The sequence below is a fragment of the Arachis hypogaea genome, chromosome 10, assembly GCF_003086295.3.
Source record: "Arachis hypogaea cultivar Tifrunner chromosome 10, arahy.Tifrunner.gnm2.J5K5, whole genome shotgun sequence".
NCBI lineage: Eukaryota > Viridiplantae > Streptophyta > Magnoliopsida > Fabales > Fabaceae > Arachis > Arachis hypogaea.
The window spans coordinates 102,607,952-102,629,893 of NC_092045.1; the positions used below are offsets into that span (position 1 = coordinate 102,607,952).

General features: G+C 33.2%; 2 protein-coding genes across 2 annotated transcripts; both read right to left on the reverse strand.

Annotated features, from left to right (window-relative positions):
- Positions 1-888: 888 nt before the first annotated feature.
- Positions 889-21,706, reverse strand: LOC112716183 (uncharacterized). The gene is made up of 6 exons (XM_072205239.1): positions 21,523-21,706; positions 10,270-10,400; positions 8,781-8,854; positions 3,414-6,009; positions 1,948-2,940; positions 889-1,871 (listed from the first exon to the last, which is right to left on the reverse strand). The coding sequence occupies exons 4-6, from the start codon at positions 4,000-4,002 to the stop codon at positions 1,345-1,347; spliced, it is 2,109 nt and encodes a 702-aa protein (XP_072061340.1). The 5' UTR covers positions 4,003-6,009; positions 8,781-8,854; positions 10,270-10,400; positions 21,523-21,706; the 3' UTR covers positions 889-1,344.
- LOC140175729 (uncharacterized) lies at positions 4,286-8,426 on the reverse strand. Its single transcript, XM_072204275.1, has 3 exons — positions 6,613-8,426; positions 5,883-6,005; positions 4,286-4,403 (listed from the first exon to the last, which is right to left on the reverse strand). The coding sequence occupies exons 1-3, from the start codon at positions 8,424-8,426 to the stop codon at positions 4,286-4,288; spliced, it is 2,055 nt and encodes a 684-aa protein (XP_072060376.1).
- Positions 21,707-21,942: the final 236 nt, after the last annotated feature.

Here is a 21,942-nt window from a genome sequence, read left to right on the forward strand (position 1 = left end):
CATCAGTCGCCTCTGGCGGGTTTGCATCTGTTGACTCTAGTGGAAGTGTAGATGGACGCGGAGTCTATAATAGTCAAAATCCTAACCGTGTATCCATGGGACCTCTTCAAGAAGATGCTAATACACTAGAGCAAGAAACCAACGAGTATCTAGCAGATGACCCGGATGATGAGGACGATAATGAAGAGGATGACATAGAGGAGTTTGATGAGGATGAGGAATCCCGCAATGATGGTATTATTTTTTGTATTTTGCTTTACATGTTCGATTAGCTATTCATAGATGGTATCTTTGTGTTGTTTTACTAAATGATATGTTGTATCCATGTTGGTTTGAGTACCTAATGTCACAATATTTAATTATTTTTACTAAATCATTTACAGGGCAGTCACAAACTCCGGATGATAAAGGCAAAGGTTACAATCTGAGGATTGATCCACCACGTCGTAGCGCTAGTCGCTACACTCCATCTGTGTTCAAAAAGGCCGCAAAAAATGCAAGAACTTGGTAAAGGATGTCAGGTGGACAATGAGAAAGTAGTTGTCCTGTGTGTATCAATCTTATTTTTGTATTTATAATGTGGAGTATGGTATGTTTAGAGGAATTATATATTTATAATATGGACTATGGTATGTTTAGAGCATTTATGTATTTATAATGTGAACTATGGTATGTTTAGAGCATTCATGTATTTATAATGTGGAGTATGTTATATTTAGAGCATTTATGTATTTAGAATGTGGACTATTGACTATGTTTTACAGGATGGTATGTTTAAGGTATTTATGTATTAGTTGAAGTTAATGAATCGATTATTTGTGTGGACTAATTATTAGTTGATGTCATATTATAAATTGCTACAGATTCAGGATAATCAGGATGGTCATAGTTTATAATGATGTATAGACCAGCTTAAGGTTCTATGATATCAAACAAATCATGCCACAATGTTACAATGTTACTTATATCATACGTTGTTAACTCAAATGGACAACTCATGCTGAAGCATATAATGCCACATACTTAATATCATCTTGGAATATGAATCTACTGATGATCTCTCTCGGCATTTGAACCACCTGCCTAACGGCATCTGCTATAGCTGTGTCCCTCAGCTCCACATAGCCTACATCGCCTAGGACGACGTAAAATTCGTGTGTCCATCTCGTTCAAGAAGCGCGTCATTTTGGGGCGACCTTTTGTGACGTGTCTCAGGAACGGATTCGGGATGAACCGAGGTCCGTTGTAAGCAGGCCATGTAGTGGGGTTACCTAGTGGCCTAAACCTTGCTCGGTACACCCGCCGAACTTGGTCCATCTTATACACATCATGAACATACACTTGTCAATCCAGTCGCTGGTTGGCACAACATGCAAATACATGTCGACAGGGGATCCGATCCACCTGGAACTCACCACAGTCACATCGAAGGCCACGTAGGTCCACTGCAAACTCCAGCCCACTTGGCATCTCACGCACCTCAAATACCTCATTCTGCCGGTCAAAGCAACTAACCTGAATGTTTCCTGATGCAAGCTGGTTTGCATGCAACTTCGATGTCACGATCTCAGAAAAGACATGGCCAGCATTAATCCGGGCTTCCGCTTCCGCTCTTTTTCGGGTAAACAACTCGTTAAGCCTGTAGAATGTTGCCTTCACAAGGGCAGTAACGGGGAGATTGCGTGCACCCTTCAAAACTGAATTTATGCATTCCACTAGGTTTGTCGTCATATGACCCCATCGATATCCACCATCAAAGGCCAACGCGTACTGATCTCGGGGGATACGGTCTAACCAGTCAGTGTAGGCCGCACCCCGTTCTCGTAAACGCTGGTAACGCATCTTGTACTCTCGCACCGTCCTCGAATATCCTGCAAGATAAAATGAAGTCAACACACTAATTGATGGGAACGTTGTAGAAAAATTAATTGCTTTAATGATGGTTACCTATGTTGACGACCAGTTTCTGCAAGTACGGCGCCTTGAATTTTCTCAGAAAATTTGACTCTATATGCCTGATGCAAAACATGTGAAAAGCTCTAGGAGGTGACCAAGCCCCGTTGCTCTTGACAACAGCTGCATTTATGGACTCGTGACGATCGGATATCAGTCCCACACTATCCCGGGTGACTACATGCTGACGAAGGTTACTTAGGAAAAAGTGCCACGCATCTGAAGTCTCTCCCTCGACAATAGCAAACGCAATCGGGACGATATTGTTGTTACCATCCTGTGACACTGCCACAAGTAGACAACCCTTGTACTTTCCGTACAAGTGAGTCCCATCCACCTGGACAACTGGCTTACAATGTCTGAATGCTCTAATGCAAGGGTAATAACTCCAAAAGACACGATGCAACACCCGAATATCAGTCACCAAGTCATCGCCTTGATATGCAGGCATAGTCTCAAAATGAACAATAGCTGGTGGCTCCTTGTGACACATGGCCTCAAACCAAATAGGCAACGCTTCGTACGATGCTTCCCAGCCACCAAATATTTTTTCCACTACCTTTTGCTTTGCCAACCATGCTTTCCGATAACTAACGGTGTAGTTGAACTTCGATTGCACCTCTGCTATAACCGATTTGACCTTTAAGGCGGGGTCAGCCTCAACCAACGGCTTAATTGCTTCTGCAATTGTGGCCGAATCCAGCTTCGAATGATCTTGAGAAATTGTGGCTCTGGTACATGTGTGACTGCCATTATACCTCCTTATAACCCAACAGTACTTCCGGCTGATCATACTAACCCGAATAAGCCAATCACACCCAGACCCATATTGTGTACACTTCGCATAAAATGTCAACGGCTCAGACTCATACACCCGGTAGTCTACGCTTCTTCGTATGGTATACTGTTTTATCGCTTTAATAACAGCTTCCCTGGAACTGAATTCCATCCCAACGGCAAATTCACCATCTGTGACAAAGGGAATTTCTGCCACCAGGACAGCCATACAAACAATTTTAAAAACAGAAAAACATAAACATCGTGTATAGAGGTAAAACAATTACGATAAAAATCCACAAATACTAATTTACTAATTATATTTAATATCATTTACTAAATCAGTAATAATAAATACTGGTAAACAAAAACTCTATACTACTGTAACTTCCATTATTTTATTGCTTTACATGTTATACTAATAAATACTAATAATTTACTAATTTACTAGTTACGAATATAATTTAGTAAATTCGAAATAATTTACTAACATATTAATTAACCAATTTATATCATCGTAATTTATTAATTTACTAATTGATATTAGAGTTAGATGCAGAAACAGAAAAAAAATAAATACTTATCGAGTATATTCTCACACCTCACTTAGCTACTTGGTCCAATTATGAAGATAAATTAATCAAAAATTGTAATCTTTCTTATAAATAAGGAGAACTACGTACCTGCATTGATATAATCCGAAAACTCCGGAATATTCATGGCTTCCAAATCCAACACTCGCATGAATGATGGCTCCTCAAACGGTACATCGTTTGCCAGTGCAGTTGCCACATCAGACACATCCGGAGCCATAGCTTCGTCACCTTGAACCTCATCTCCATCTGAACCAACAACTTCGTAGTTGCTTTCGAACTCTTCTTCACTATCACTATCATAATCTTCCCGTAGAATATTCCGGTCGGCCTCAGATTGCTCAAACTCAACATACAAGTCGATAAACGAGAGGTGACTCCGATTTTCAAAATACATGGAAAACATATCTTGCAAGCTCGCCTCATCTGTTACATATTTGGTTTGAAATTGCACGAATCCACCAAACACTTGTATAGGATATCTATATAGAATACATGATATTCTTTTTGCCCTCTCAGAATGAATCTTTTCACAGATCACACCTTTAAGCTCTTCAAATGAGATTGTGAAAGGAATCACCACATCCAATGGATTTTCACAAACAAATGTTACTCCTTCAGATGTTTGTAATAAAATCTGACCAAAATAATACACCTTCAATAATACTTTATCACTCATTTCTCTCAATCACATTAACAGGCTTGTGAACTTGGGTTTTAAAATTTGAGTTATGAAGACAAAGAAGAACGAAACAGAGGAACTAACCAGCTGAAGAAAGTACCGTTGAAGAAGAAGAAGAAATGCGAGTTGTTGCTCTAGTCCAGCTTTCACCCACTTTTATTTAAACTCACAACCAAATCGGACCATGCGATTAGCTTTCTTGAATTCAAAAAAATTTTAAATAACAAAACTCGGACCCTCCGAGTTCATAATACAACACCTAAAAAAAATTCAACACTGGTTACAAATCGGAGGGTACGATTACCACCCTCCAAAATTCTTTCTCCTCAAATCGGACCAACCGATTTCCTATGACAGCCAAGCAACATAAACAAGTCGCAGGGTCCGACTTGTAGGGCCTGACACCATTAGCTAAGCAGGCTCATATAAAAGAAAATGCGCATGCATAGGAATTAAATAAACTAATAAGATCTTAGTTATTAACAGTTTGGAGAAAGGGAGCTCAGCGGCAAGAGGATTGTAACATGAGAGAAGCAAGGAGGTCAACCTCTTTCAAATATACAACATGGGTTCTGGCAATGCAATGTGGTTGGACTCTCATGTCGATCCGAACGAATTATCCTTTCCACGAAGCTTCATAGGGTCTTTCTGTCCAAGTGGAGGTAGTCCGCATCTTCACGGACATGTCTATTTCACCGAGCCTCTCTCCGAGACAGTGCCCAGATCGTTACGCCTTTCGTGCGGGTCGAAACTTACCCGACAAGGAATTTCGCTACCTTAGGACCGTTATAGTTACGGCCGCCGTTCACCTAAAAAGCTTCCCCACATTTCTGTATTGCACCCCCGTGCCTCCATATCCAAATAACACACACACATAGCTTCCATATAAAAAAAAAATGAGCCGTCTAATAACGTATGTTTTAACTCAAATTACGTTTTCTTTTTTTTTTGTGTTAGTTTGATACCCGTAGAATTCTATTTATTTCCTAACATCAGACAGGTATAATACAATTTAGGAGTTTTCAAATTTAAATTGACTTAAATAAAATCGTTTATTCAATTCAATTTAAAACAAAAATCGATTAAAATTGTATTAATTTATATTTGATTGAATTTTATTTTTACAAACTACTGGATCAGATTGAATTTTGAATCTACTTTTTATAACCAATCTAATCCAATTTAAACAGCACAATGTGTTATAATATTATTATTTTATTATTATATTTATAATTATACTTATAACATGTTCAATTTGTTATACATTTTTATATTATTTGTGCATTATTATTATTTAATAAATATTTTATGTTCAAAATGTGATTTATTTATATTTTTTAATAAACCTATAATTTTATTTCTATTGTTATATTATCATTGATTTTTTAAGATATTGTTGACAATTGTTATATTATTGTTGATTATTTAAAATTTGATATTGAGACTTATTATATATATTTAATTTTTATAATTTACAAAATCACAAATCCAATTCAATCCAATTCAATCCAAAACGTTTGATATTGAATCAGATTTTTTTTTAAATCATCCAATCTGAATTGCACCGTAAATAAAATTAATTTGCAAATCGAATAAGTTTTTGACTCAAAACTTATTCAAATCGTATCGCGAATACTTCTAGTACGAGTGTCTCGTGTACGTTTGTGATTCATATTATCAAATCAAAAAGGAAAAAAAAATTTGTTAGAGTGATGAAATTAATAAAATAAAAAATTATTAATTTATAATTTTTGTCAGGTATAAATTTTGCTACTATTTTAGTTTAAGAATGATTAAATCTATATATTTGTTTATTTTATTATCTTCCTGGTTATTCAAATCAAAACAAGAAAGGAAAGAAAAAGAAAAAGAGAAACCTGGAGAAGTTGATGAGTTTGATCTTAGATTCATCATCAATGTCAGAAGTGGAATCTAATGCTTGTTGCATGTGATGTAGCCACCTCTCTGCAGCTTCATGTGTCACATCAAATGCTCCATGCCTAGCTATTAGAGCAGGCAATGGCGGAACCAGAAATTTCATAAGAGGGGGGCCAATTAAATATAAAATATAACAAAAAATTAACAAAATATGATTTGTAGCATATATATCAAAAAAATAATTATATTATATAAAAGTCAATGTTCAACTACATACTTTAAGATTTTGATATTTTTAAACTTGCTCGACGATGCTTCATGGAACTAAAATCATCAATTATCATCTCTGAAGTGAATTTTGAAGCAATTTCCTTTTCAATATATACAATCATACAATCTGCTAAAAATTCATCTTCCATCTTGTTTCGAACCCTTGTTTTAATAATCTTCATAGCTGAAAAGGCTCGTTCAGTTGTTGCTGTTGTCACAGGAAGAGTCAAAACAAGACGAATTAATCTATCAATTAAAGGATATATATTTGATTTTCCTGTCTCTGTCAATTTTTGACACAATTCAGCAAGAGTAGACAAATTCTGAAAATCTGGAGCTTTAACCACATCAAGTTCATAATGTTGTAACTCATAATCCAATTGAATCTTTTCTTGCTCAGAAAAATCTAAAGAATAGAAATTCTTTACAAGATTGCATATGTTGCAAACACTGAATAACTTGAAAGCATCTTTAGGATCTAGAGATGTACTCAGTATGAGGAGCTCGGTTGCTTGCTCACTAAATCTACTATTTAGCTCTTTCAATTGAAAATCTATCACGCTAGTAAAAATGTCAACACGATAGTGGTGTTCAACAGTGACAACATCCTTTTTACGACGAGACCGAATTATGTCACTAAAAGAAGCACCCATATCAGGTATCTGAATAGCATGATCATTGCAGAAAGAACTAACTTTCTCCAAAAGTGCTCCCCAACTACTATCTCTTAACTGTTGAATCAATGACTTTGTACTAGAAACCAGATGCATAGCATTCAAAATGTCTTGAGATTTTTGTTGCAATGCTTGACAAAGTTTATCAGTGATTCCCATGATTTCTTTCATCATATGCAAAATGAAAACAAAATCAAATGATAATAAAGATTTAAGAGCATAAGTAGCATCACCACGTTGAGAATATGTAGATCCATTAGTAGCCAAATCTTCCAGAACTGAAGTTGTTGCTCCAAACATACGTAAAAGGCTACAAATTGAGTTGAAGTGAGAGCTCCACCTGGTATCTCCTGATCTTTTTAATGTGCCAATTTGATTTGCTCCTCTTCCTGTTTCAATTTGATTAGTTGCAACTAAATGGGAAATTTCAGTTGCATAAGCAGATCGTAATTCATCATTGCGTTTGCAAGAAGAGCACACAACATTGATAATATTACTCAAACTTTGGAAAAAAGCATGAACATCAACAACTTCTTTAGCCGCAGCAACAAGAGCTAGCTGTAATTGATGAGCAAAGCAATGAACATAATATGCATAAGGACATTCTTGAATAATTAAAGCTTGTAACCCTTTCCACTCTCCACGCATATTACTAGCTCCGTCATACCCTTGACCTCGAACATTTTGAATGTTGAGATTGTGATGAGATAATGCAGAACAAATCTCTTGTTTTAGAGTAGCAGAAGTAGTATCTTTGACATGAACAACATCTATTAGCCTTTCTTTGACAAATCCATGCTTATCAACAAATCTAACAACAAGTGCCATTTGTTGTCTTCTAGATTCATCTCTAGCTTCATCAACAATCAAACAAAACTTTGCATTACCAATCTCATTGCGAATTTCATTTTGCACCTTTCTAGCAAAAACATGTAGAATTTCCTTTTGAATAGAAGGTGATGTGTATATTGCATTTTGAGGAGCATTATCCAAAACAACTGCATCCACTTCTTTATTGTAAGAAGCTAATAATTTTAACATTTCAAGAAAATTTCCTCGATTCTGAGACTCATGACTCTCGTCATGTCCCCTAAAAGCACAAGCTTGAAACGTTAACCATTTGACAGTATCAATAGAGGCTTTAAGACGCAATCTATTGCTTAAAACTTGTTGTGAGCTTTGCTTAGCCAATACTTTGTCAATGTGACATAATTGATTAAGCAAATCTTTACAAGACTTAACAGCAATATTATGAGGAGAATTAAGAGATTTACCCACATGAGATAAAAATGCACAATCCTTTCCATTATTCACTTTTTTCCAATTGCGAAATCCTCCTGATGTGAATGGACTTGATTTTCTAGAAAATAAATAGCATGGAAGACAAAATGCAGCATCCACTTCTGGCGAATATTCTAGCCAAGAAAAACTCTTAAACCAATGAGCTTTGAAACGACGAGGATGACTTTCTAGACCAGAAAGAGGGTACTCATCCATAATAAATTGATATGGTCCAAACTTTATGTATGCTCTACGGATTTCATCTTGTTGATTGATAGGATAATTCCAAATTTGCGGACGCTTTCCGGGATCACGCATCAATGTATCAATATTAACTTGATCTATTTCAGTCCTTGCTATTTTGGAAGCAGGGGGTTGAATATCTTGCTCAACAAGTTGTGTCACAGGTTGTTCAATAATATTTTGAACATTACTCAAAGAATCTAAAGCTGAATTTTGTTCATCATATATTCTCTCTTTTCTCTTGAAAAATGAGTGAATTGTTTTCATCTTTGACATTTTTAACTTAACTTGAACTATCTAACAAAAAAAAAACAAAAATAATTGCATATATATTATTTTCTTAAAAAAAAATATTAAACCTATTGAGCAATAACAAATAATTTTAGAAACACAAAAATATAATAACCAAAAATAAAGTTATTGATTTACCTGATTATTTTTTGTTCCAAGTCTCACAAAAAAATAATTCTATTGAGTTTTGTCCTCACTTCAATCTTTGAACACTGTCCATTATAAAAAAAATAAATTAATTATTTTAAATAAATAATGTAAATAATACTTGACATTGTCATTAACTTAAAAAAAATTGAAATATACCTCTTTGAATCTTTGTTGTGCATTTAATGGTTAATATTTTGTTGTTCACTTCTCTTCAATGGTTTTTCTTCATATGTCTTGTTTTGGTATGGAAAGAAAATTAGAATGAGAAGAGTAGAAGACCAAAAGTTTGGGAATCACTAAAAGAGAGAGAAAAGTGGCGCTATGCCTATGATAGTTTGAAACAAATATTTGAAAAATGTACTAGGGTTACTTTAATTAATAGTATGGGCTTGGGCTAGTATAATAGAACCATTTTTATTAATTATTAGAATGGGCTATTTGTTAACAAGAACAACAATAATTCAAATATCTAATACATAATGCAGTTTTTAGTTTTTTTAATTTATAAAATTTTGTAAGTTATATTTTTTTAATATTATATATAAAAAAATTTAATATTATTAATTATTACTATTTACTATTTTTTTTAAAAAAATTTGGGGGGGACCATGGCCACCTTAGGTCCCCCCGTGGATCCGCCACTGAGAGCAGGATGCCCTGCATTCCATAAGAAATTAGTAAGGGGGTGTTTGAAAAAAAAATGAATTGAATTATAATATAAAGATTATATTTATAAAAGATATATATAAAATAAAAATTAAATTGATTTGATAATTAATTTTTATATTTGAATTAAATTAATTTAAGAATTTAATTGAATTAAATTAATTTAAGAATTTAATTAACATGTGTTCATAGAATGCATGATAAATTTATCATTAATAAAAGATTTTATATTTTTATTGTTTACTCTCTATTTATATTACACAATCTTCCACTATTAGTTGTGTGCCTCTAGTTTTGTCAAATCATCACCGTCTATTAGAGCTAGTGAACTCCCTTAAAATCTAATGAAATTTACAAATCAATTCTTATTTTATATTTATTGTAAGAGAAAGACTAATTGATTTACAAATCAAAATAATTTCAATTTATAAAGAACTATTAAAACACACTCTAACATAGTATTTGTTTTTAAAGATTGAAATTAAAATTAAAAGAATGAGATTCAATATTATTTTTTTGTCAAAGACTAAAATTAAAATTTTAATTTTGAGACATAAAATTTTAGTCTTTTTAATATTTTTAAAAAATAAAGATAAAAAAACTAAAATTTTTAAAAATAAAAACAAATTTTAATAACATTTATTTTTAAAAATACCATCCTCTAATTTTTTAAGTTTTCATTCTATTTCTTTCACCAATCTCACCGTTTTAACTTCACCTCTATTCTACTCTTAATTTCTCATCATACTATGGCACCTATTTCCATTATATAAAATACTGAAACATAACTCAATATTGATTTTTAAGTTACCTCTTCTCTGAGAGTAGAGAATAGGACCACCCATTCTTTGAACAAGAAACTCGTATTGATTTTGAATTGCTTCTTCTTTCTTAGACTTACCAAATATTGAACGAAACCATTCTTCCTCATCATTATAAACCCTGAAGAAAAATTAAAGAAATCAATATAGTATCCGTTAGCTACTATTTAATTAGCTTTATACACATTACGACTTAGTTTTAGTAAAATTTTTATTTTTTTAAAGTAACTTATAAAAACTAACTTTTAAAAAATAACTTCTAAAAAGTTATAGTATCGGTAAATTAAATCAAAAATAATTTTTAATAAATATAAATAATAATAAATACATTTGAAAAAATAAATTTAAAAATTTAAAAATATTATAATAGATATTATTATAAAAAATAAAAATTTAGATATTAATTAATATATGAAGTTATCTTAGATTTTTTAATTTTGATAAATACAAGTCATTTTAAAAAGTTTCACTTTAAGTGTTTTGAAAGGAGTAAAAATCTCGTGGTATTAACTAAGAGAGTATGAAAGCCTTACAGAGGAGTATTACAAGAACCATTGAGTGCTAATAGCAATGAAACAGTATAAAAGAAGACAAGAAAAAACACAATCAATACTATAAAGAAAGTCTCGCAGGTAGTGTTAAAGGAAAAGAGAATTATTGTCGTTCATCCATTGTCATAGCTGAATGATGGAAAAGAAGAGGAATAAAGAAGCAATATTCAAAAGGGGAAAGAAGTCGGAGAAGAATTTTCAGAAAGAGAGAGCAATATCACTCAACGCTATTATCATTACTTACCTGGTGATAACGGCTTGTCATTTTGGACACAACTATCATCATTACTTACCTTAATCCTCCTTCTACTATTTTTCTTCGTTACATTACCTCCCTCTCTAAACATAACCTTGCCATCAAGGTTAAATTGAGGAAAAGCATTAGTAATGTCTGCAGCAGATTCCCAAGCTACCTCTGCTGCCTAACTTGGACCCCAGCGGATCTTCACTTGGAGTTTCTCATGCCCATTTTTTATAACTGTTCTGCTATCCAAGATCTTAGAAGGCTGGAGAATCGGCCCAATCTCCAACGTCTGTAGCAGAAAAGAAAGATACTGTGGAACGATGTGTTGTACCAAAATTGAGCCCAAGAAAGTAAGTCCTTCCACTTGCTTGGGTTTTCGAAACAAAAGCATCTAAGGTACATTTTCAGAGTTTTGTTGACAACTTCACTTTGACCATCGGTTTGAGGGTGATACGCAGAGCTCATAGCTAACTTAGTGCCCTGTAACTTGAATAGACGCTGCCAAAATTTGCTGATGAAAATGCAATTTCGATCTGAAACTATGGAGTTAGGAAACCCATGCAATTTAACCACGTTTTCTATGAAAGCTTCAGCCACTGTCCTACTATCAAAATCATGTTTCAGCACAATAAAATGGACAAATTTAGAGAGTTTGTCCACCACTACCATGATAACCAATGCCCGTGAGACTGAGGCAAGGCAGTGATAAAATCCATACAAATTTGGTCCCAAACTTGAGCAAGAATGGACAACAGTTGCAATAAACCAGCCGGCCGCTTCGCTTCGGTTTTGGCTTGTTGACAAATGGCACAGTCTAGCACATAACACCGGATATCCCCCTACATATTAGGCCAATAAAAATTGGACGCGATCCGCTCAATTGTTTTGGCAATGCCCGAATGACCGCCGATCATACTATAATGGTATTCCTTTAAAATAAGCTTGATCAAGCTATTGCCTAAAGGAATAACAACCCTGTTCCTCCAAAGAAAAAGGCCATTCTTTGAAGAGTAATTACCCTCAGCTTGAGGATTTTGCCTGCATTAAAGCAATAGGGCCTTTAGTGAATCATCGGCTTGAAGATCCTCCTTTAAAGTCGTGACCCAATCAAGTTGAGGTGTAGAAAATGTAGCAAAGAAGCACTGCGAAAGAGCATCAGCTGCAACGTTCTCCCAGCCTGGTTTATATTGAATTTCAAAGTCAAAACCCAATAACTTGTGGAGCCATCCACTTCTGCTATTCTAGTGTATGCAATGTTTGGTCAACCAATGCTTTCAAACTTTGCTGATTCGAGAGGATAATGAAGTGCCTCCCTAATAAATAGTGTCGAAATTCAACCATTGCCTCTGTAATTGCATAAAACTCTTTGACATAAGATGATTGTTGCTGCATAGTGGAGGACAATTTTTTTAAAAAAATAAGCAATTGGGTGCTTTTCTTGTTTCAGAACCGCACCAATGCCTATCCCCGAGGCATCCGTCTCTAACTCGAAAGGCAACTCAAAATTGGGTAGTGCTAGCACAGGTTGGGAAGAAATAGCGTCCTTGAGACGTTGGAAAGCCGCCAATGCCTGAGTGCTCCGTAGAAAAGCATCTTTCTTTAATAGGTCGGTAAGGGGTGCTGCCAAAGTCGCATAACCCTTGATAAATCTGCGGTAATAACCTGTGAGAAATCCCCTAAGCTGCTTGAGATTCTGGGGCTGCTTTCATTCATAAAAAGCCTTCACTTTGGCTTGCTCCATGTGCACTCCATTTCCGGATATTGTATGTCCCCAAATAATCGATTTCTGCTGTGCCAAAAAGGCATTTAGAGAGCTTGGAAAATAAACACTCCCATTGCAGAATTTGTAAGACCATCTCAAGGTGTTGTAGGTGCAACGCCCAAAAGGAATTATAAACCAAAATATCATCAAAGAATACAAGTACAAACTTCCGTAAGTGAGGCCGAAAGACATCATTCATCAAATGTTGGAAGGTCACTGGGGCATTGGTAAGTCCAAACGGCATTAAAAGCCACTTGTAAAGGCCTTGGTGGGTGCGAAATGCTGTCTTGTGCCTATCCTCGGGTCTCGCCAAGATTTGATGATACCCGGACTGTAAATCAAGTTTAGAAAAAACAGTAGCACGAAATAGTTCATCAAGCAACTCATCCACAGTTGGGATTGGGAAGCTATATTTGATAGTAATTTTATTCAAGGTTCTATAGTCAGTACAAAAAAGCCATGTTCCATCTTTCTTTTTGACTAATAGAATTGGAAAAGAAAAATGGGCTATTACTGGGTTAGATGATTCTGTCCTCCAACATCTGTTTCACCATCAATTCAATTTGATTCTTTTGGCTATGAGGATACCGGTATGGCCGCACCTTGACCGGTTCGGCACCCTTAGTCAGAGGAAACAAATGATCATGCGCCCGTTGTGGTGGCAGTCCCTTGGGTTGAGCAAAAACTGTGCCACAAGTGTGGAGAAGGATGGTTAACTCTAGGTTCAACCCTTCCGGAAGCTGTAAAAGTGTTTCTGCTCTCTCATCACTTTGCTGAAGTTGAACCGTGAATGCCTCCGCTATGGCGTCGGTGTTGACCAATCGCCCAATATGGTGAAATTGAGCTTGAGACAGGGCTGAAGAAGTCTCACCCTGCACTGTCACAAACTGTCCCTCGTGCCAAAAACGAAGAAAAGCAGCGTCGTAATCCACAATATGAGCTCGCAGAGTCCTCAACCACGGGGTGCCTATCACCAAATCTCCTCCCGCAACATGGAGAACAAAGACCTCCGGAATGGTAATCTTGCAAACTTGCAATGTCACTTCCAGGGAGGGAATTCGCCCCTCTACATCCATAATTGCGAAATTACCCACCATAACACGAACACCCGGAGCTGGATCAATCGGAAGGTTTAAAAACTTGGCAATGCGCGGCTGGATGAAGCTATCGGAGCTACCCCCGTCAATGAGAGCTTGAACATCTAAACCCCTAATCTGAGCCTTGATTCGAATGGATGCAGGTCCAGAAGTGTCGTGCATCACATTATAAGATAGATGATGTTCAATTACTTGTTGATCAAGTCGTTGCGACAATTTGCCGCCATTGGGGACCTCCTCAATTGAAATCCCTGGGGAAGCATCTAGCTCTAGCTCTACCTGATAGAGCATAAAATGTTTATTTGGGCATTTGTGTGTGGCAGAGAACCGCTCATCACACCAGTAACATAATCCCTTGTCACAGCGGCTCTGGATTTTGGCATGTGTCAAACGCTTGATAGAACTCTTGGTAGGGATCTACTGCTACGGTGGTGTAGGTAGTAACGGAGGTAGAGTGTTGCAGGGTGGTGGTCGCAACGGTGTCGTGTGTTGGGGCGAAGCAAGAGGTGGCCTATAGTTAGAAGGGTCGTGCGTGTTCCTTGTGGTGGACGAGAATTTGTCCTCATACAAGCGCGCAAGACTGACAGCTCGCATCAAGGAAGGGGGCACTGTGCCTTTACTTCGCGGCGAATATCCACCTGCACTCCACTGATAAAACAATCACGTAGTGCATCCTGAGGTTCGATGCTGGATCGATTCACCAATGAAACAAATTCGGCATAATAATCAGACACAGAGCTGTGTTGTTAAAGCTTGAATAAGAGTTCTCGCGGGGACTCAAAGAGAGAGGGTCCAAATTCGATCTCAATGTCGCGCTTGAACTGAGCCCATGATCAGAAAGGAGCTAAGCATTGAGCCATTTGAAACCACGACACTGCCATGCCGGTCATGTGCATTACGACGAGACTGACTTGTTCTTCCACTGGAACTCGAAAGAAATCGAAGTATTGGTCGACAGGAAATATCCAATTTAGTGCATCCGTTCCATCAAATTTCAGGAGATCAAAGCTCACCCTTCTGTACAGTTGTAGTTGTCGTTGGTGATGATCGGCTCCAGAGTTCGAGCCTTGCGGGGAGTCACACACGACGGAATGCCCGCGATTCGGATCAGAGAGAAGATGGGTGAGAGTGGACTGGATCGCTTCTAGCTTCAGATCTGTAGCCTCTGTGGCGTGCGCGCGTTCAGATCTGCCTTCCTCGGTGGCCGCTTCGATCATTTGATACAAACGCTTGATGTCAGCCTCCATAGTCTTCATCCGAATATTGTCGGCCATTATCAATGAGAGCACCCAATGGAAGGGGTAAAGATCTCGTGGTATTAACTAAGAGAGCATGAAAGCCTCACAGAGGAGTATTACAAGAACCATTGAATGCTAATAGCAATGAAACAGTATAAAAGAAGACAAGAAAAAGCATAATCAATGCTATAAGGGAAGTCTCGTAGGTAGTGTTAAGGGAAGAGAGAATTATTGTTGCTCATCCATTGTCACAGCAACACCTGAATGATGGAAAAGAAGAGGAATAAGAAAGCAATATTCAAAAGGGAAAAGAAGTCAGAGAAGAATTTTCAGAAGGAGAGAGCAGTACCACTCAACGCTACCACATATAGCCTTCCAACTTTCTATTTAAGGTTCTCTCTCTCATGCCTTTTTCACTATCCTTTTATTGCAAATCAATTGCCATCTGTCTTGTTTCAGTAACTAACTCTTTCCCTAGTGATAACGGCTTGTCATTTTAGACCAACTATCATCATTACTTGCCTCAGTTTTTTTCTACTATTTTTCTTCGTTACATGTTTTTAAAAGTATTTTTATTTTTTTAAAACTGTAAATACAAGCACATCATTTTTTGATTTACCAAATACAAAATGAAGAGTTTATGTTTTTGAAAACACAAATCTCTTCAAAAAATTTTATTAAACTAAATCTAAGTAACATATTCTGTAAATGCGGGTACGGTATCCAACTAGAAAGGATAGATTATATATGTAAAATTATAAAGAAAAAGAAATTAAATCTAAAAATAAGTTTAACTTTAATAATATTTGAGTAAAAGTATTAAAATAGAGATAAAATTTAGAACAATTTGATATTGATTTGTTTCATTTAAGTGTAAATTAAGTTCAAAAAATATAAAGATTGTAACAAATATTCCGAAAAAAAAAACTTGTAAAAGTTGTTCCATCCTAACTAACTAACTAACGCTTACCTCAAGTAGAAAGTCATAACTAATTTTGAAGTGTGTGTTAATTAAGAAGTTTACACCAATTAAGTTCTCAATCAAATCTTATTATATTTTAATAAACATTTTAATGCACAAAAACTCGCATCTTACTTAGAGCCTCAATTTGCACACACATTTATCTAAGTGGCTTTTGTTGTGCCAATAAATTATATTGTGCTAACTTAGTTAAATTTAATTACTAAAAAAATTTGGTCATGATGAAAATAAGACTAAACGAGGCTAGATGACCTCTTATGAGGAGCCATAATTAGATATTTCTAGATGATACATTCTTTAATTAATAAATTATAATTGCTTTAGTGGATATTGATCCACTTTTATTTATTAAATGTATGTAGAAGTAATGAAAATAGAATTAGTTGAGATGGCGAATTATATATAATTTATCCAAAAAGTCTTAGTTCAAGCCATGAAGAAAAAATAATTATAGATTACTATAACGAAGAATATTTTAGGGAAAAAAATTGGATACCAACTCATATGTATTAATAGATACTAAATATGGTACTATAATAATACATTTAAAATTAACCAATATAGCAAAGTACTAAAATGTTTCTCTTATAAATTATATATAGTAAAGGGTGTTTTGAGAAAATAATTTGAACACCAAACTATTTTCATATATTTTTTATATGATAGTTAGATAAATTATATATAATGAAAAACATTTAAAAAATAATTTAAACACCAAGCTATTCCTATATCTTTTTGATATAATAGAAAATAGGAAAAAAGAAAGAAGATAAAAAAAATGTGTGTGGATATTTTTTTGTTGTATGCAAATCTATATAAATAATAAAAAGTAGCCAAATTAAAATGGTGAATTCTACCCAACCCCCTCTAAAATAACATGTAAGTTACCCTTTATGATGTGTTACACTCTAATTGGTCATTATCTTAACTATGGTTAAATTATTTTATAATTACTACTTGAGATGGGTAATAGTATAATTATCAAAAACTCCATTCCCGTTGAAGCACCCTTCCAACTCCTCCATTCTTTTTTCATCATGTAGCTTCAAATCCTTCCAAGCATGTCGTCAACGTTTGTGACAAAAAACCGACAGTCGTCATCTACTGTTTTATTACGCAATTTCTTCTCTTTCTTCAGTGCTCTATTACGCAAATTCTTCTCTTTCTTCAGTGTATCATCCTTAACGACGTCGTTGAATTTCCTTCTTCCGTAACTTTGTCGTCCTTCCCAAATGGCCAGCGCGAACGTCATCTCCTGGTCCTCTCACTCAATCCCTCTTTTTGTCCTAGAATGATTAGTTTGGTTATTAAATTTTGTCATTAAAAAATATATCTTTATTTAATTACATGATGGAACATATATTCATATGTAAAATATAATATAATAAAATAAATCTATTTAGAGTATTTAAAAATATAATTAAAATCAGAAATATACAAATAAAATAATAAAATTTGTACTCTAAACAAGTAAACATTTCTTTTATCATACATGAATTATTTAAAAAAATAAATAAACTGTTAAAATTAATAACACAAGTTTAAAATGATAAAATTTGACTTTCTCACAAATATTTTTTTATAGTATTTTATTCTTTTAATTTTTAATTTATTAGTACTTTATTATTTAATTAATAATTAAACAAATTATTTTCATGAGAAATCATTTTTTGTATTATCTTAAAGAAGAGACTAATATAACAGTTTAAAAAATAATGTAAAAATGACATTTTAAATAAAAAATAGTTAATATTAAAAATTTTAAATACAAAAGCAAATTGTATAGATATTTAAGATATAAATATGAAATACATGTCTAAAATAAATAAAACAGATAAAAATAATTCTTTATTTCTCGTGAGTATGTCTAAAATAAATAAAACAGACAAAAATAATTCATTATTTCTCATGAGTACTTTCATTTTATCTGTTTTATTTATTTTAGGCATGTATTTTTTCTCTATCTCTTAAATATTTATATAATTTATTTTTGTATTTAAAAATTTTAATATTAAATACTTTTTATTTAAAATATCATTTTTAGATTTTTTTAACTGTTGTATTAGTCTCTTCTTTAAGATAATACAAAAAATAATTTTTCATAAAAATATTTTTTTAATTATTAATTAAATAATAAAATACTAATAAATTAAAAATTAAAAGAATAAAAATACTATAAAAAGAATACGGTAAAAAATTAGATTTTATCATTTTAAATTTGTATTATTAATTTTAATAATATATTTATTTTTAAATAATTTATGTATGATAAACAAATATGTTTACTTGTTTAGAATACAAATTTATTATTATATTTATATGTTCACGATTTTAATTATACTTTTAAGTATTCTAAATAGATTTATTTTATTATATTATATTTTACTTATCAATATATATTTCATCATGTAATTAAATAAAAATATATTTTTTAATGAAAAAATTTAATAACTAAACTAACCATTAATTATGTTGGTAAGAAGTGATCCACGGCAAAAAGAAGGATAGAGTGAAGACGACTAGAGATAGCGATGACGGGAAAAAACAGGCAATGGAAATTCAACAACGTCGTTAAGGAATGATCCATTGAAGAAAGAGATTGCGTGAGAAGGCAGTAGATCGCAACGACGTCGGTGCTGCTTCTTGTCACCACCGCGGTGACGATGCTTGGAAGGACCGAAGTTACATGATAAAAAAAGAATGGAGGAGTGAAGATATGCTTCAATTAATGGGAGTGAAGTTTTAATATTTTAAGAAATTATATCATTACCCATTTCAAACTATAAATTACAAAATAATCTAACTATGGTTAAGATACTGACCAATTAGAGTGTAACACATCATGAAGGGTAACTTACATGTTATTTTAGAGGGGGTTGGGTAGAATTCACCAATTAAAATACTATTTATTTTGAAGAATCTTATATGTATAATTGTTAGAGTTAATATTTATCTGCAAATTGAAGGTATCCATAGTTAAAAATCTAATTAGATCTTTGATCATATATTTTTTAAAAGAAATATTCTATTAATTTCAATATTTTTTACATAAAAAAGACCTAATTATAAAATTAAAATTAGTATAAAAATTTAATTAAAAAATATAAAAATTTAATTAAAATTTAATAAAATTATAAGAACCAACAAAATAATTAAACTTAATTTTTATGTATATTTTTTTATATCTTTTAGATTCGTATTAAATGTGATTGATAAGGAATTAAAAAAAAAACTTGTCACCATAAAAGTATAAAATGGAGATGTAAAAAATGACAAATATCAGTTTCTTATTATTTAACGAAGGTAAAAATTTAGAGGTGGTTATTTTTATACGAAGTTATTAGTTAAAAAATATTAAATAATTTAATATGTTTAACTAAATTATTTTTATTGGAGACTCGTCTAAATTAATATTTATTAGTTATTAACTATTAATTTCACATAAAATAATTAATAAATTTAATTTTTATTCATAAACGAAATTTCCACATACATCCGGTGATAAAACTATGGCTGTTACAGATCGGATCTAATATCTGTATTTTTTGTCCTTGAATCGGAGATCGAATATATTTGCAAAAATAAAAATATTTTAACTTTTAAAAGAATCAACAAAATAAAAAAAATGAAATCCTAATTTAACATCAATGTTTATACTAATATATACCAATTACAACCACCACAATAATAACAAAGGTATACATTCAGAAAATTAAAAACAATTTTTTTTAATAATAGAAATAGAAACAATAAAATACTAAATAGAAGTGAAATGAATGGAAGCAGATCAAGCAAAAATAATTAGAAACAAATATGCATTTCAAATATCAAAGAATTAACAAAAAAAAAGAATTGGAACCTTAATTAGAAGTGAAATGAAGTAGAAGTGAAATGAGCAAAAACATATTTACAATGGAAAAGCACAAACAGAGAAAAAATTGCAAACAACGAGAATCTAAGCGACAAGTGGCGAGGAGCAAAGGTGAACAGTGTAGAACAGCGGTGAGCGCACAACGAGCAATGAGCGAGGAGTAGTAACGAGCATGATGAACAACGAGCAATGATGAACTGAGAAAAAGAGAAGCAGAACGATAGTGCAGCAAGGAGGAGCGAAATGAGGTGAAATGAGCCGAGTAAGGGATCAGTGAGTGAGGTGGGGCGTGTAAGTACATAAGCAAAAGTAATGGGCAATGGGAAAGGGTGAGTGAGTGAGGAGTGAATGATGACAACAAGGAAGAAGAGTAAGAGTAAGAGGATTAGAGTTTTTAAATGTTAAAATAGATATATTATTTTTATTTATCTATAATTTATTTATTTTGCGGATCTACGGATTGGATCTGCGAATACAGATGGAATATCTACGATCCGATTTTATTATAATGTAGATCGAATCTTATCTAATCTAATGACTCTACCGATCGAATAATATTCACAATTTATAAATAATAAATACCACAAATTTACGAATATTATTCGATTCATGTTCACCCCTAAATAAAACAGCTTGTTTTATAATAAAAAGAAAGCGGCGCAACGTGCGGAAGCTCTAGAAAATAGATAATGATTTGTGTGGTTATTTTTTGTATCATAAATAAAATGTGAGTGAAATTAAGTTAACTCTTGAGTTTTTTTTGTTTTTTAATTAAGCTTTTTTTATTAGTTGGTTCCATCCTTAGTTAATCTCTGTAATTTTTCTTTGCCGAATATAGCAATTTCAGTGTTTGTGAAGAAATTAAAAAAAATATTTTTTTTATAATAAAAATTTTTTTATTATATTTTTTTTAAAATAAATACTTTTAGAATTAAAAAAACAAATATAAAATAACTTATTTATAAATTATTTTTAATATAAATATTTATTAGTTAAACTATTTTTTTAAAAATAATTTAATTAAACTGTTTACCAAACTAAATCTATTGGCTACATTCTCCTGCTACAGATCACACACTTTATGACCATTAGAGCCGTCGATTTGTCTCCCCATCAATGGCCACAAACTTCTCATGTCACTACTCCCCTTCCCCCAAAAATAAACACTTTCAATTTCCGCCTTCACCACCACCAAAATCAAACTCACCCTAAACCCTGTATAACAATCCCCAAATTTGTTTGACACTCACCATCTCAATTCTCCTTCAATTTCAGAATTTTCCCTTCAAATTTATATTAATTTGTTTCATTTAAGTGTAAATTAAGTTTAAAAAATATAAAGATTGTAACAAATATTTTGAAAAAGAAACTCTTGTACAAGTTGTTCAATGCTAACTGACTAACTGACTAACACTTACCTCAAGTGAAAGTCATAACTAACTTTGAAGTGTTAGTTAAGGAGTTTAGAATCAAATTGAGTTAGAAAGAGATAGAGTACCTGTCGTAGAAATTGGTGGAGAGGTTAATAAAGGTTTGGAGGCCCAATTTCTGAAAGAGATTGGCGCCGCCGCCGTTGTCGTCAATGGCGAAAGCAAGGGTGGTCTCAACTCCGCTCCATTCAGCGGCCTTCTCTTGCAGACTCTGCATCACTTTTTATTTGTTTTTGTCACCACTCTTGAGAGGCAGAGACACGAAACAACTATATATAATATAGACACTAAGGAAGGTGAAGTACGTACGCAACAAGGTAACAACAATAAACAATATATGCCTCTTTTTGATTCTTAGAGGTCACATAGTTGAGTATAAAATATCACAAAATTAATTTAGATGAAAGTGAGATGAAATGAAACAAAGAACATTATTCTCTTAGGAGTTACTTTTGTGATATTTGCATTTTAGTCCTCATATCTTGGAA

Coding starts and splice junctions, on each gene's coding strand:
- LOC112716183 (XM_072205239.1), bottom strand. CDS start 4,002: ATGAGTGATAAAGTATTATTGAAGGTGTATTATTTTGGTCAGATTTTA. Junction 2,941..3,413: donor TTCGGATTATATCAATGCAG/GTACGTAGTTCT, acceptor TCCTGGTGGCAG/AAATTCCCTTTGTCACAGAT. Junction 1,872..1,947: donor GAAACTGGTCGTCAACATAG/GTAACCATCATT, acceptor TTTATCTTGCAG/GATATTCGAGGACGGTGCGA.
- LOC140175729 (XM_072204275.1), bottom strand. CDS start 8,426: ATGCGTGATCCCGGAAAGCGTCCGCAAATTTGGAATTATCCTATCAAT. Junction 6,006..6,612: donor GATCCTAAAGATGCTTTCAA/GTTATTCAGTGT, acceptor TCTAATAGCTAG/GCATGGAGCATTTGATGTGA. Junction 4,404..5,882: donor AAACTCATCAACTTCTCCAG/GTTTCTCTTTTT, acceptor TAATGGTGTCAG/GCCCTACAAGTCGGACCCTG.